This window comes from Leuciscus leuciscus, assembly GCF_965113295.1.
Source record: "Leuciscus leuciscus genome assembly, chromosome: 11".
Taxonomy (NCBI): domain Eukaryota; kingdom Metazoa; phylum Chordata; class Actinopteri; order Cypriniformes; family Leuciscidae; genus Leuciscus; species Leuciscus leuciscus.
In genome coordinates, this window is record NC_138735.1 from 22,558,476 (window position 1) to 22,574,930 (window position 16,455).

Sequence of the window (16,455 nt, forward strand, 5' to 3'; positions counted from 1 at the left end):
TTTCCTGACATCAGATGCACCCAGACATCACAGTTCCACGGCCACAAAATAACTATTTTCTTAGTCAAAATTACAACATTCAACATCAGATGGGATAATACTGGCATCTACTGGCAGAAAATATTCTGCAATAATTTATCCAGTCCTATAAAGCTTCCATTTTAATTTTTCATGGATGAATTTTCCTTTGAATAATTATCCTTCTGTTTAAAAGTATAACATTCTCATTATTAACTGCCATGTGTTTTCAGGCAGGGTTTCAGACGGGAAGAAGGTTCATCAGACTTACCAAATATGTTCAGAGCCGCACTGACCTCTTTGTAAACAAATAAGTCAATGACACAGGAAGGATCATGTAAATTAATTTTATAAACGCATGTACAATGGGTCATGAAGGTGAACAAAGACAACAAATTAAAAAATATATAAAAGAAAACAAGCAGAAAGTACATTAAAAACAAGTAAAACAAGTTTAGTGCAGTCTGGCTAATTGTTGTTGGGGAAAATATTCACAGTATACAGATCATATACAATATGAACGCTTCCCATGCACATTAGAGCATGTTTAGCAATAGGTTTCCCTTGTCATGTGTATAAGAGAACATTTTCACAGTTCACAGCTGTGGCAGAGCTTATAACTTTGCTTAAAATAAACCATTAGCCATTCAATCGCTGACTAAGCAACTAAAGCTACTCTTTCAAGTTCAATAATACTGCAGTAGTATGTTTATTTGTGCAGTTTCATGCTGTGTCTAGTCATTATATTTACAAATGTATATTTTTCTCACCCTGTATGCATTTCAATTTAGATTCTTGATGCTATGCTATGCTAGCTAGCTAATGGCAACCATTTTGTACTCTATACTGAAACCTAGTGGTGTGGATGAAGCATCACGCAATAGCAATGTTTTCAGTTACTGATACTATTGTAATCGTGTCACTACTTATTTTAGGTTACTTATGTGTCTGTAAAATTGCTGAATACACTAATTTCATTACCTTATGTTTTTTCCTTCTTCCCAAATTTCCTTATTGGGTCAAAGTCTTTTATTTGGCTTTATTTATGCATGTTTGGGTTGACAGTGCGGGTACAACGTAAAACTACACATACTTTGTGTGTCTATATAGGGTGAATTCAGGTTGATTGGGACCTAAATAAGTGTCCTAATCAACCTGAATTCACCTTACTTCAGGAAGACAGAGAGGCAAAACAGGCAAGTAAGGCCCACAAAATCCTCCATGTATTTGCTGATATAGTGCCATTTGTGGGTTTACGTGATATAGTAGACACACTTATATGTCAAGGTGTGATAATGCACAGTATTTATCAAAGAGGGCACTATCGGCACTGTCCTTAAGTCACAGTGTAAAAGCATGGAGCTTCAAGATGATTTTTACTGCTTGTTTCTATCGGAGCAATTCAAACCTATCGATTAAGAGTTTTCTCGGGTACAGCAGCACTCTTGCCCCTCTGGTTGCACTCTCGGGGTGGGAAAACCTGACAAGTACCAGCAAAGGTAAAACCACCCAGTCGTTTCCTCCATGAGTTCAAGAAGGGTCTTCAGTAAGCATTTCCCCCAAACAGTTTGACTGGAGGAGATGGCTAAATGTTACCGTGCAGTGACCATCCACAGGCCCAGCGCTACATTGGCCGCTAGAAGGGCACTGCCCCCCAGCAGGAAAAAAAAGCCAATCAGCTCTCGGTTGTTCCTCTCTGGGATCACAGAGCTCAACGTAGCTTCTAGGAATGCTGTGAGCATCCACTGGCCGTCCAGAGCAAAGCAAGGAACGGCGTTTACCACCGCCAGAGCCCCAGACAATGACACCAGGTATCTCAACACACAAGAAGTTAAGGCTATACATACATTTATAAATGAGTCAGTCATTACAGAGTTATTTATCTCAGATTACTAGTGGTGCAACGGACCTTCACGCCATTTAAGTTCTTCGATACCTACTAGCCTAACTGATAAAATTCAAACATTATTAGAAACAAGTGAACAGTCAGTAATAAAATAAGAACAAATACAAAAATTACAAGCAGAGATGAATACTAAATAAAGTTAAAGTCTAACAGTAGTGTTCAGGTACAGAAATTAATAATTAAAGGTGCTGTATGTATTTTTTCTACTAAAACGAATCCTTTTTTTATTGCCTGTGTGTGAAGGGGTTGTAATCTCACATTAAAATGATCCACTTTGCGGGTTTTGCTATTACCTCTGAAAGCAAGTATTCTTATTTTTATGTGAAGGTGCCGGGTCGGATTTACCGCGAAATACAGTGACGTCACCTGCATGGTCGCCCCCGAGCCTCTCGCCTCGTCAAGCCTACTGACTTTGCACTCAACAGCGACGACACTGCAACTTATGACATGGACTTATGAATTATGCAACTTATGACATGTCTGATAACACTAAGAAAGGACCTGCTCCCAGCACAATACAGACTCCAACACAAACTCCACATATTGATAATAAAAAAATAAAAAAAGTGTTTTCAGCTCGTTTCAAGCTCGTTTCAAGCTCGTATTAAAGGCCAGACGTGAATCGGATGAACTTCGGGTGAAAAAACACGGATCAACATCGGCAGGGCATTTGAATCATGGAGAAACCTTATCTACAAACCTAGAATGTACATTTCCTTAAGAAAATGTGACGTAGTGCTTGCAGTGGTAAAATTCGGCACAGTTGCTAGGGTTCCATACTTATCATGGTACGAGCATGGAGCATTAGTTCAACGTCAAGCTGATACAAGTAGCCTATTATTGTGACGTTGCAGTGGGAGTTTACCTGAGTTTCCAGCATGTTGTGGGATGCTTTCTCCGGTGTGTTGCGTCTCAGTCTGGCCGGTACCCACAGACAGTGCTCGCTCAAAAATTCGAGCACGCACGCCGCGCAAGAGCACGCGCTTGTAAACTTATTGGTTGCAATCTGAATCATCACCGCTAGAGGCCGCTGAAAACTACATACAGCTCCTTTAAGCCTAAATGTAAAATAATTTGTATTTGTTCAATGTAGAAATTAAATATATTTCCATCTTTGTTAAAGCTGTATTTTGTTGTTTTATTAACATTAATGACAACTGTAGGGATATTAGGTTTCTGCAGTCACTTTAAAACCGAATGCACGGACCGAAAAAGCTGACAAACATCCGGTTTCTTTCTCAACTGTTCACTTATGACGTAACCGAGAGAAAACTTGCCGAGACGGGTATTTAGACATAATTTTGTGTGTACGTGTCCATTCAAGGGCAAGGAAACGCGAAAGAGGAATCGAATCGTTGTTCCGAGCGTTATCTGAAACCTCTCCCTCTCTCTGCGTATTTCAAGTGTGTGAAGCTGTGCGCAAAGATAACGCATTAATCCCGATTTTCGCCTCTTCGTCCACGTTTGAAATTGTTTGAATTTGTAAATTGCCAAGACAAAACACATCCAAATTATAACCTTCCACTCTATGATGGTTAAAATTAGCAGTTAATCTGCGAATCACATGCGTGCCGAGCAGCTGGTCCATACAGATCAACTGAGACCCGTTGCACCCCTACAGATTACAAAATGAACCAGGAACCACAACTGTGATTTATAGACTAAACAAACTGGATGAAGGGTGAAGTCTTTAAGAGTGATGTAAATGCTGACTGTGTGAAAAGGATACTTGCAGAAAGTCTCCAGCATGACAGGCAGATCTGGATGAAGAAAGCCCAAACGAGGAACAAAGTTGGTGAGACTCACTAAAAATAAAGAAATGATCACGATTATATCCAGGAACTTTTGCATATACTGAATAGAATAGAATAGAATAGAATAGAATAGAATAGAATAGAATATGTCTGACCCGAGTACTGTAGGTGTGAAGGGTAGCCAACAAACAGCATGTCTGTTTGTGGAGGGTGTTTGACTCGGATCAGTCTGGTCTGGTTCTCCAGAGATGGGATTAAACACAAGCTTGGGATGAAGTCCGTTTGACAGTCTGTGTTGGTACGACATGTACGACTCGCTTCAATGGTTTTTCTGACCGGCAGGCAGGCGAACTAGCAGGAGAAAAACAGCAATAGTTTAAAGTGTCAAAAATACCAAGACTGAGATGGCAAGAATTGTTTTTCCCCCTTCCTCTTATGAGATATAAAGCGTAAGGGCGAATGTCAATAATGCAAAAATAGATCGTTTTCATTTTCAGATATTATAGCCATGCAAAGCCTTGTTAGCCAACAGCAGGAACATTCATATTCAGTTTTACTAGTCATTCCCTGTGTTTAGCAATGAGGTGCCATTATATGACACTGCAATATAGTTTATTACTGCTATTAATATAATAAGTTTTATAACAGTTCTAATTTGAATAAAATAACCAAATACTAACTAGGAGTGTCCATCTTACCAATTTGCTCTCCACGTTATTACTGTAAGAGAAGCAGAGGTCTGTCAGGCTGTTGTTCCCACAGCACTCCATAGTGCCATCGAGGCGTTTGAATGCTGAGTGGAAGAAAAATCTGAATGAGCTAACAAATATTTGTAATATTAAGTAAAATATAATATTATAATAAAAGTAATATTAACTTTAACAGCAAATCTTTATTTACACCACCATTTAAAAAGTTTGGGGTCAGTAAGAATTTTATGTTTTCGAAAGAAATCTCTTGTGCATTTAAAGATTTTAAATAATTAAAATTAAGTAAAACAGAAATATTATGAAACATTATTCCAATTCAAAATAACTTTGTTCTATTTGAGTATGTTTTAAAATGTAATTTATCCCTGTGATACAAAGCTGAATTTTCAGCATCATTACTCCAGTCTTCAGCGTCACATGATCCAATTTTATTATGCTGATTACCAATGTTGAAAACAGTTGTGCAGCTTAATATGTTTGTGGAAATCATGATGCATTTTTTACAGAATTCATTGATAAACAGAAGGCTCAAATGAACAGCATTATAAATGTCTTTATGCCAATGTTTGATCAATTTAATACATATTTGCAGAATAAAAGCATTCATTTCTTTAATTTTTTTAAAATAAAAATCAGACCCCAAACCTTTGAACGGTAGGGTATATGGCAGGTCAGTACCTCTTCCTGCCATCCAGCTGTGCTGCAGTTTGGCAGTGTGAACACAGTAGCCGGTCTGAGGATTATGGGATAGATGCGGAATGCAGTTGTGCCAGTCCTGCACTCCCAAAACAGTGCAGTCCTCCAGCTGGGTAACCAGATCTCCTAGAAACAGCCCACGGGGTCCACTGGATGGGGAACCCTGTACAAAAAAACTCATCTCAGACGCTAAGGACACAGCCGAAACATAAAACTTAAAGATGAAAGGTGAGCTGACCTCCACCACCTCAGTGACTAGCGCCCCTGCTCCAGTGTAATACAAGGGGAACAGCAAGATGGGCAGCAGGAACAGGAAGCTGAGGGCCACAACACACAGCATGAAGTTGTGCCACACACCTACACAAAGACAAAGTGGGAAATGTTATACTTTTATAAAGGTTGCTAGAGGAATAAGAACAAAAAACTAAGTTTTATGAATTGCATATGCAAGGTTTGTGGCATTGTGCTCGCAAAATGTAATTGTGCCTGGTTTAAAAAGTCTCACCGGCGCAGAATATTCTGAGCTGCTGGACTGGAGAAATGAGGTTCAGGTGTGTGGTGAAGAGGTCCACAAACGCTCCAGGATAAACCACAAACATGAACATGCCAAAACCATTCAACCTCACCTGCTCCCTGAGAAGAACATGCAGAAAGAAACTAAAACAAGCTTCTTTCCAACAGAACACACCATTTAAAAAAATATAGTTTTTCAGGTATAACCAGCATTATAATGGCACAAGTCCAGAAACTCACACTTTGCTTAAATTACACAAAATCTTCTAAGAAATTTAATAGTCAAATGGGGTGAGATTTGAGTTTGAGACCCAAAACGTCTGACAATCCTTTACAGTGACTCACTCTCTTTTCTTTCACAAATGTGCATGCAAACTAAGTATAATGCGCAAGTAATCTTCCTAGAAATTGAAACCCTTTAAACAACCAATAGACTTAACATTAGTGACTTTTCTAAAAGGAAACAAAATATTTGCATTTATGCAAAAATAAAAGATTCATTCTTGCTTATTTTTGCTCCATTAGGGCACCTTTTCATCTTAAAGCTGCTGTGTAATACACAAAATTGCATAAAGTTAAAAAAATTCTTACGTTTAAATTCCTTATCTTATCCTGGCTAAATGTGGGATACGTAAGTGTTAAAATGTTCGATGCTGCACCTTTAAGAGGATCTGTTTACCTCAGTGCTGCCACCCCATGGCCAAACTCATGTATGACTCCACTGACCAAGATAGCGATGAAAAAATAGGCCAGTTGACTGACAGGAAGGTTCACACCAGGCACCTGATAATACAACAAAAGACATGATCGGAATGATGAGGCCGAGCACAGACGGTTCACAATGTCATCACTGCTCAAAGAAATGCACCAACATCTCATTCTAATTCCTAAAGACCTCTTCTGCACTCACCACCACTTGCAAGATCTGTTCGTGGGACCCCTCCGGCGTCTCTGCCAACATCTGACTCAAAGTCTGCAGCAACGTTTGGCTCAGGAGAACCACAGATCCAAACATCGCCAGAACCCCAAACACCATACCAGCACTGAACCTGAAACAGATGTGCAATACATACATACATATATATATATATATATATATATATATATATATATACACAAGTTGAAATAAGATTCTAAATAAGATGATGATAGATATGATGCTCTATGATGATAGAGCAACAACAGGAGAGTGATTGTGTATATTGGTGTGTGTGTGTGTGTGTGGGGTACCCATAATGCCTTGCTGTAACCACTGCTCTCATCATAAGCAGCTTAAGATTTTTTTAATAACTTAAGCTGTAAGTCCTCAAAAAATTTAAATAAATATCATCAAAGTGGATTAAATGCGTCAACAGCCACACCATTGGAAACCAAAACAGGGCAAGATGTCTTATAGTACATATGATGTTATTAGATCAGAAAATGTAAATGACATGATCCACGTTTCTTCCATTCAAAATCAAAGAAACAAAATACTGACAGCTTTGTTTAATACAGCAATAAAGGTTAAAGAGCTCAGGATAAGCATCACTGTCATCTAAACATGCACAATAACTGATTTGAGGACAGTAATGCCAAAACTCATACCAGATGTACAGAAAGCGAGGGTTGAGATGAGCACATCTGGCAAACAGACGGTTGAAGATGCTTGTGTGCCATTTGATATGGAAGGGGGAGAGAGTGAATCCGTTGGAGGATAACCACGATTCATAGCGGGTCTTCACTGAACTGGACGACTGAAGGTGAAACAGAGAAAAAAAGATGGTTACTTAGGATGGGATAGGGTTTTATAATCATCACCCTTATACAGATTTTAAAAAGGTAGGCTACTACAATAGTTTATGCCAAAATTAATACAGTAGATGCTACATTTATTGTTGCTACTGTACAATAATATGAGATCTCATTTAAAACATACAAAGTTATGTCTGCCATTTTATACTTAAAATATTGCATTAGTGAGAGTAACTACTTTTATGTATCCTTAAGAAAACTAGGTACAGTTATGCTGTGTTAAAGGAATAAATCAGATGATGATACAATGGTACTTTGAGATATACAATGTAACTAAAATTATACTGGTATTTTATATGCTACTTCAAGGTAAACCATGGTAGTACCACGGACACAGTCCAATCCAATGCCTGAAAAACATGGCACATATCAAAACATGCCAGTATCGTGGTACAATGTCCAAAATGTTTAACCTTTTTTTTTTGTAGGTGTACGTAAATACAATGGAAACATTACATAAATATTGCAATAATCCTTTACTTGGTATTACTGCCATTACATACCAAAATACCATTGTACTTCTTTACATTGGTAAAGAAGTCGCTCTTATAATCTAATGTTCTTGACAAATTAATCGCATTCGCATTACAAAGGATCAATTATGATCGATCCGATTGTTTAAGCAGGGGATGGGGAATTTACTCTCTTTCGTTAGCTCAAGTTAAAGAGTGAGTGAGTGGTGAGATCCGCCTACCCGCAGCAGCGTGTCCGCCAGATACACGGTACACCACCCGCCCATCACACACACCACCACCGCTATGGGAATCATGGCACACCGGGCTGCATGCGTCTCAAGAACGTCCAATTCCAGAGACAACCGATCGTAAAATTCCGACTGTCAAGCCCACATGCACGGAGAACAAAACACCAGTGGAACACGTCGCTTCCGCGTTTGCGTGCATTACGCAGGATTACTAATCGAGTCAGACTGTTTACTTTTGTCAGAGCATATAAGTGGCTCATAGTCACAGAGCAATCGAGCGCGGTGGGAATTTCGAAAGAATCGGTTCTTTCGAACAGACTGTTTAAAATGATTCAGTGATGCTTTTACCTAATCGCGTTTTTAGGTTTCATCAATAAGGATCCTATTGTATTTTTTGTGATTCAGGTCATAAAACAAAGTCATTTAAATAGGTCTAATAACAATGTTAATGTAGCCTACATTTAGCTACGTAAAAAATATATATACTAAAATCCGAGTGTGTTGATAAATCTGCCTAAACGCATTTCCAGTATGATTTTATTTGTTCGACTATTAAGCCCAAAGTACAGGCTACTTAAGTTGTACATCAGTCTAATTTTCGTAAACGTAACTTTATCCTTTCTTCAGTCAAAATTTCATAACTTCAAATTGCAAATGCAAGTAGCACTCTCATAGGTTCTCAACATTAGGCTACCAATTGAACATGTCGGTTCTTGGTTCAATTAATGCGTAGATGAGTTTGATGCATTGAGAGTCGATATGATTTGGTCCCATTATTGAACAAATGTTTAGTCCTATTCGTGGATGTATTCTGACTCCCCAGCCTCCAGTATGTTTAGGGTGGGCTTTATATGGGACCAGTCAGGTAATAGACTAGCCCCAAAAAGGAAAGCAAGAATTTTGAGAACTGCTTCAACTAATTCATTTGAAAGATCCAACACGAAAGATCCAACACAAAAACCGACTCGTTTAGGGATCAGGAATCGCTACTTCATGCAGCTAAAAACATGTGCTTTTTTATTTGCATTTGCTGAAGCATGAGATCACATCTCATTTGCACCACAGACATATCTGTGAATTGCACTTTAGTTTCCAGCTGAACAAACATGCTTTTCACTTTTCTAATTTGGCCTCTGTTTGTGTGTGTGTGTGTGTGTGTGTGTGTGTGTGTGTGTGTGTGTGTTGTACTCACAAGACCTGCCTTTAAATGTGCAATTTAATAAAGATGTATCAGGCATTACTGTTGACCTATAAGCAAATTATGCCAGTCAACAAACGAGATGGTAAATTTTTCTCTAAAAGTCACTGTTATTGTAGGCTATAGTGTAATGAAAAACTGCAGCGGCTTTGAATGTAAAGCACATGGGTTCAAATGAGAGGTCCAAAAGTGTTGAAGTCCCTGCAAACTTTTCCATCCGGGAACCAAGCCTTTCTGAGTGGGAGTGATCTTGTCTGCCCCTCAGGCTCCTAAAGGTTTTATGAAATTATTTATTATCTGAGATGGTGTTCTAGATAGACAGCAATTATGGCAGCCTTTTATGCTTACATTAGAGAGGAGGCCGCTGGCTTCATAATGCCATGTGCCCACAAGGACGGATTAATGCAAAATAGACAACAGACACTGAAAGGACAGTCTCGTGCTGCTAATTATAATATGACACTCGACTTTAATGACCTGTTAATGAACTTCAACAATATTTGTATTGTTCAACCATGCATTTAACTACTTTCAAGTGGGATCTTTGCATTGTTACATGCACATTAAAAAAGATTCCAATAGGCTCAAGAAATGATTGTCCGTTTAACCATATTGATAATTATTTTATTATGTTTGACCTACGGTATACTGACTGGCAGGATTAGCAGGAAGTCTGTGATGCCAGGTGTAGGGAGGAGAATTCAGGTAACGATTTGCATAGCTCTGCTGTCTGTAGAGGACACCTTTCCCATCAGCTGTGGCTCCAGTAGCTCAGCATTGAAGGAACTGGGTGAGCAGGATCACACGCCAAGTCTGAGTGGCACCAGGTAAGGGCAGAAGATGTTTTTATATTCTTATTTTCTCCGTTTTATGTTTGTGGTTTGATATTTACCCTTGCAAATGTTTAGTTTAGTACAGTATACACATTTACCGCAATAATATTTTGCATTTATGCATTTGGAAGACGCTTTTATCTCATGCGACTTGTGCATGCAAAGTATACTGTATAATTTACCAGTGCGCTCAAAGTGAAAGTGACATATGAAGGCCAAGTAACCCATAGTCGATATTTGTCCTCTACATTTAACCCATCCAAGTTAGGAGCAGTGAGTAGTGAACACACACATTGCAAACCTTGAACACACACACTCGGAGCAGTGGGCAGCCATTTTTGTTGTGGCGCCCGGGAAGCGATTGGGGGTTAGGTGTCTTGCTCAAGTGCCCTTGAGTCATTTCCTGCAGGTATTGGGAATTGAACCCACAATCTTCAGGTTACCAGTCTGACTCTTTAACCATTAGGCTGCCCCCAAACCCATGACTTTGGTGTTGCTAGCACTAAGTTTAAGAAAAATAAATTTTCCAGGGAAATGATGTGCGGCTTCCATCGTTTGTTTATACCTGTCCGGTTGTGGGTTAAAATCAGCCTAGATTAAGATCTGAAACTCCTCTAAACTGGAAGTGCTGCTACCACTGGGAATGGGTCGTCATGTCAAACCACGGGCCAATCAGACGTCTCCCTGGGCTCTGCGTGCTGGAGCCTAAATTAGGTCATGATCTTAATAAGTATTGTCGCACAGTGATTCTCTGACTGCGTAGAAGAGTACAGAAGAGGACCTCGCAGAGAACAGGCAGGGCTTTTGACTGGGCATCATATCAGAACAGAAAGCAGTGAGGAGGTGTGGACCTCACGCTGGCAGCTGATCAGGTAAGGGCACAGTGGGGTCATGATGTCAGGGTCCTGTGTCGTGCAAAGCCAAGGTGTACTCGTCTATCACCGTTCACTCTTTCTGAACTCTCTTTTTTCTTCCATCTTCATTATCTACTATATAGTACTGCAGCTTTAAGTTGTACATTCTTTCTTATGTTCAGGCATATCGAGGACATTTTGATCTAGGTTATAGTCTCCTAAATATACCCTAGTACACATTACACATGCAAATGTAACAAGCAGTGGCAATTTTTTATTCTGTGTTCTGGTGTGCGTATACAGTGGGGTTTGAAAAGCCTGAGATGACTAGGCAAGTTTATTTATTTATATATTTAATATAAAATAAATAATATGATATATACTATCAATGTTGTTTATTTTTTATATATATTATCATAGGCTATATACATATTAATGTATTTGTTAATAATATAAATAAGAATATATTATATAAATAAACAATATAAATTAATATTAATGTTATATACTTAATATTAGATGGGTGGATAATTAACATTAAGTTTATGTTTAAAATATTGTTATTAATAATATATTAATATGATATATTATGTCATTTATTTTAGGCTAGTTTATTTTATTTGTTTACTTGTGTGTGTGTGTGTCTGTGTGTGTGTACTGTATGTATGTATGTATGTATGTATGTATGTGTATATATATATATATATATATATATACACAATACACACACAGACACACACACACACACACACACACACACACAAAATATATACAATGTATGTAAGATGTAATTTTTTTATATTTTATGTAACTTTATACATTATTGATCCTTGGCAAGTTTAATTATTTCTATTAATAATATTAAATAATTAGGTTAAAAAAAAAAAAAATCCAGCATAATTTGAAAAAGATGCAATGAGCAAATTATGTTTCAATGGAAGTAAAAACATCTGATTGTCTTTGTATGATGGAGTCACATGACCAATATCACTAATGGAGCCTACTTGATGGCAGAAATAGTGCATAACATTTCTTATTAATATTCTTTCCCAAAACTTTATTTCCATGTTTAAATATATTTTAAATCCCAGATTCTCACAGTTCTCGGACTTTAGGACCACACTGTGTGTGTAGTGACAGGACTGTGAATGGGGCTTTTGATGGGACATACATGTGTACTAGGCTGTCTGAAGCGAACAGTCAGGGTGGACAGAAAGCAGGTCCCCTCTGTGTATCACACTACTATTTATAGTGTGAACAAATCCCAGATATGAATGGAATCCCCTGCTCCTCTACAGCCTGGAGTGAGGGAAAGAGAGACAGAGGTGTTGAACAGAACCAGAACCGTGGACCACAGAAGTCAAGACTGCTTTAGTCTGAAAAGAGAGACAGAAGAGAGAGAGAGAGAGAGAGAAAGATAGATCGGCATTTGTCCTGTCTGTCTCACAACAGGGAACAGTGGTTTACTGTTACGGCAGCAGGTATGCAACTTTTTTTGAGGGCAGAGGGAAGATGTGTGTGGTCATGTGTATGTGTGTGAAACTATAACGGTGCTAAAGGTCACAATGAATGTAGGGGACGGGCTTACTTTAGGTAAATTATGCAATATAGTGATATGATATAATGAGACCAATAACATTTGTTTAAATCAAAACAAATTGGACTTCTAGCTTTTGGAGGACTTCTAGATTTCTTCTATCTTTCTCTAAAAGTACTCTCACTTTTCTTACTAATTACATAAGGATGCATATATTTTTTGTTTGTGGGGACTTGTTTCTGAAATATGATTAAGTCTGTGATAATGACTCAGGATTCGGCCTATGTAACACACTATGGAACAACAGGCAGGTTTAACTGTAAACTGTAACTGCCTTTACAAGCATTAGCATTCTTTGATGATATGCATGTAAATTATACTTTTTTTCTGTCTATCTTGTGGTTTTCCTGCAGTAGACATCTCATCTAAGCATAGGACTGTGATGACGTTTGATGATTTACATAATAAACAGTGTTATTACGAATGTTAAATTAAATTAATTTGTTTAAAAAACAGCTCAACACAAGAGTTGGACATCGACCTCAGGTGCCGCAGTGTCAAATACACATTTGATTTAAAAAAATACAAGATGGAGAGAATTTTTGTCAGACAGGTTGGAAAGGTCTAGAACTTCTGGGAGGTTTCCAGCAATGCAAATAAATTGTGCCTGTGAAGCATTGTGGGAGTTTTTGGAAATGCATTATTCAGTGTGAGATTCCAGTATCTGGTGGGCTGGTTTGTGATCTTGTAGGAGGTTAAATTGATCTAGGATCCAAATGCCAAAAATAAAAATGTAGAACCTTCTGTTCTAAAGGTGGTTTGATCCAAGTTTTATGCTGTTATTAGATGTTTTTTTTTTTATATTGACAGTATCTTTAATTTGATTTTTGTTTGCTATTTTGAACACTGAGGAGTTTAAAGACACAGTTCACCCAAAAATGGAAAATCTGTGATCATTTACTCCCCCTCAAGTGGTTCCAAACCTGTATGAATTTCTTTCTTCTGCTGAACACAAAAGACGATATTTTGAAGAATATGGGCAACCAAACAGTTGATGGGCCCCAAATAATTACTATGGAAGTCAGTGATGCCCATCAACTGCTTGGTTACCCATATTCTTCAAAATATCTTCTTTTGTGTTCAGCAGAACAAATGAAACTCATACAGGTTTGGAACAACATGAGGGTGAGTAAATGATGACAGATTTGTTTTTTATTTTTGGGTGAGGTATCCCTTTAAGGAGGGTATTTTGGAGCAGTGTCCGACAGCTGGCGTAGTGCTTGCTGCTCTTTAAAAGGTAAATTTAGCTCAACGCTTAGCAGTAGTGACTACTTAAAGTCCAAATGCACCGCTGTTGATGTGCAAACAACACGGTTGCTAAGGTTGTGAACCTCTCTGTGAGCCCCAACCGACATGATTTGGTAGCTGCGATCCATGTTAACTTAGAGAAGGAGGGAGATGTTGAAAGATTTGATATAATATTGCGAATGCATTATGATGGCTGTATAGTTCACTGGAGATATGCCAGGTGTTTTCAGCGGGGCGTTCCATCAGCAGAATAACCGAGCAAATTATGGGCAGAAAGCTCCCCGCAAGCACATAATCAAAGCTCATCTGCCTACAGCTGTGTTCATTAGGTCACTGGATGATTTTACATATTTCTGAACAGCTTCCTTTCCGAAACACAAAATTAGAGTGATTCAACCTTCATTTGAAATGATGGTGAAATGTGTTTGTTTCCCGTGTCGGGTTGTGTTGCCTAGTATGTAAATGTAATCTCTTCAAATTTCTAGAGAGTTCCCCGTGGGCCATTTGTAGGCCTTTTCATTGCCTTGCATCACTATTATGTTAATCAGTATAGAATTATAATAATAATGCACATCATTGTTTATGAAAATATTTTTTTATTTTCTACATCCTAAGGATGTTAGGCATTTTTGATCTTCAATTCTTTAATGTTCAGTTAATGCTGATACTGAAACTGACTGAATCAATATATTGTCCAAAAACATGATAAATATCCATTGATGGGCTATTTGTTAACCACTAATCTGAATAATGTCCCCCCTATGGTTTTTCATCAACGCCCCTTGATTCTTTTGAAGTTGGGGTGGACAGATCTTTTTCTTTCTTTCTTTTTTTCTTGTTGAAAATTTAGCAGTAACCTTTTAAAGTAAAATTTAGCCTGACATTTTCAGGTGCTTTTTTTGTGAAAACAAAGGAAAGATCAGACAGCAATGAGATCAACTGAAACTTTTGCTTAAAAAAAAATGTTTTTCAGAAAAAGCCAGTACTAACCTCATGTTTTGAAAGAGTTCTCAACATTGTCATAAACTATGCTCAAATCCGCCAAGGCCCGGTTTCACAGACAGGGTTTAGATTAAGCCAGGATTAGGCCTTAGTTAAATTAGGACATTTTACTAGCTTTTATAAACATTCCTTAGAAAAAAAAAAACATTACTGGTGTGCATCTTGAGACAAAACAATTGCACTGACATATTTTAAGATAAGTGTGTCAGTGCAAGTTGCTTTCAGTTAAAACAGCTCAAACTTGCATTAGTCCGGGACAAGACTTAAGCCTTGTCTGTAAAACTGGACCAAATGAGCAGCCACTGAGCAATACACCTCAAATGTCCATCCAAAATTCATGCTGAACTATGGCGTTATGCATATATTAATTTACAACATCAGTACATATTCCACCTCATGTTCCATATCCAGTATACCGTGTGTGTGTAGGTGTGTGTTATCCCAGCCCTGTTCTCTCCATGTTAACATAAATGATTCAGGGGTAAGAGCTGCTACCTGCTCCTCACTGCAGGAGTCACTAAGCAACTGAAAGACTATCCACGGGCACCTGAGAGCCGCAGGGGGCTTTACTTTTCCCCGGACAAAATACATGTATTCAAACCCACAGCAGGCCAGTCTATCTACCTGATCAATGCATTCAGTCTATTCCTGTCTTTTTTACAGCAGAAACGCGGACACAACTGCACAGAATGTCTAAACAGCCGTCGACCAATGTCAAAGCCCTGCAGGTGAGTAAATGGTGTGTGTGTTTTTTTGTTTGCACATAATTTAAGAATAGTTAGTGAGCTTTTGTGTTGATTTTAGTGGCACAAAATGGAGCTTTTTCTTTGCTCAAAAACACTCAAACATGTCAACCCAACAGATTTTAATCTGAAAAGCCGGTCCCTTCTTTTGAACACTGAGTTATAACTGTAAAAACACATTTCAATGTACAATGCATTACAGTGCACACAAGGCCATTGACAAGTCAATGAAATGCATTACTGCATGTTGTTGATGTGTGTCCAGCTTTTTGTCTTGGTAGGAAACCTTTCTTATCCAAACAGAAACAATTTATATAAAAATAGACTTGCACGCTTTAATTGAAGTCCTTACAGCCGTTTCACTTTTTGATACAGTTGATGGGATGCGAACCCTGTGAATTTACATTACAAGTGGTTAAAAATGTGATATGATCTTCAACAAAGTCTGCTTAAACAAACAACAAAAAAGATATCTCGTCATGTCTTTATGGAGCACACTGTGAAAACAATGAAAAAATTATGTGATATCTAGTTATACCGTACATCCTTAGGAGGCAGCATAAACCTCCATCAAACGCTCTCTTGTGTTCAATAAATATGTAAGAATGTGTTGTTTGTAATTTAAGCAGACTGTTTGTCTATTGATGTGACAGTTGATGCGATCAGATCACGTTATGACCAATTTATGCAGAAATCCAAAGTGTTCACACACACACACACACACACACACACACACACACACACACACACACACACACACACACACACACACACACACACACACACACACACACACACACACACACACACACACACACACACACACACACACACACACACACACACACACACAACACACACACACACACACACATACATATACAGT

At 38.2% G+C, this 16,455-nt stretch overlaps 2 protein-coding genes across 6 annotated transcripts in view; one reads left to right on the forward strand and one right to left on the reverse strand.

Annotated features, from left to right (window-relative positions):
- Window positions 1-351: 351 nt before the first annotated feature.
- Window positions 352-8,282, reverse strand: mbtps2 (membrane-bound transcription factor peptidase, site 2). Its single transcript, XM_082183354.1, has 11 exons — window positions 8,086-8,282; window positions 7,185-7,333; window positions 6,508-6,646; window positions 6,277-6,380; window positions 5,590-5,717; window positions 5,323-5,441; window positions 5,067-5,247; window positions 4,377-4,471; window positions 3,834-4,029; window positions 3,654-3,729; window positions 352-1,833 (listed from the first exon to the last, which is right to left on the reverse strand). The coding sequence occupies exons 1-11, from the start codon at window positions 8,158-8,160 to the stop codon at window positions 1,611-1,613; spliced, it is 1,485 nt and encodes a 494-aa protein (XP_082039480.1). The 5' UTR covers window positions 8,161-8,282; the 3' UTR covers window positions 352-1,610.
- Window positions 8,283-10,069: 1,787 nt separating this feature from the next.
- smpx (small muscle protein X-linked) overlaps window positions 10,070-16,455 on the forward strand; it is a 10,810-nt gene continuing 4,424 nt past the window's right edge. Inside the window, exons 1-2 of one of the 5 annotated variants that reach the window (XM_082183358.1) lie at window positions 10,070-10,119; window positions 15,490-15,554. In XM_082183358.1, the coding sequence (XP_082039484.1) occupies window positions 15,516-15,554 (39 nt within the window). In that variant the 5' untranslated portion in view covers window positions 10,070-10,119; window positions 15,490-15,515. Of the gene's footprint in view, window positions 10,120-10,845; window positions 10,998-12,265; window positions 12,461-15,489; window positions 15,555-16,455 lie in introns of those variants that run through there. The other 4 variants (XM_082183356.1, XM_082183359.1, XM_082183360.1 and 1 more) reach the window with 4 other exon arrangements.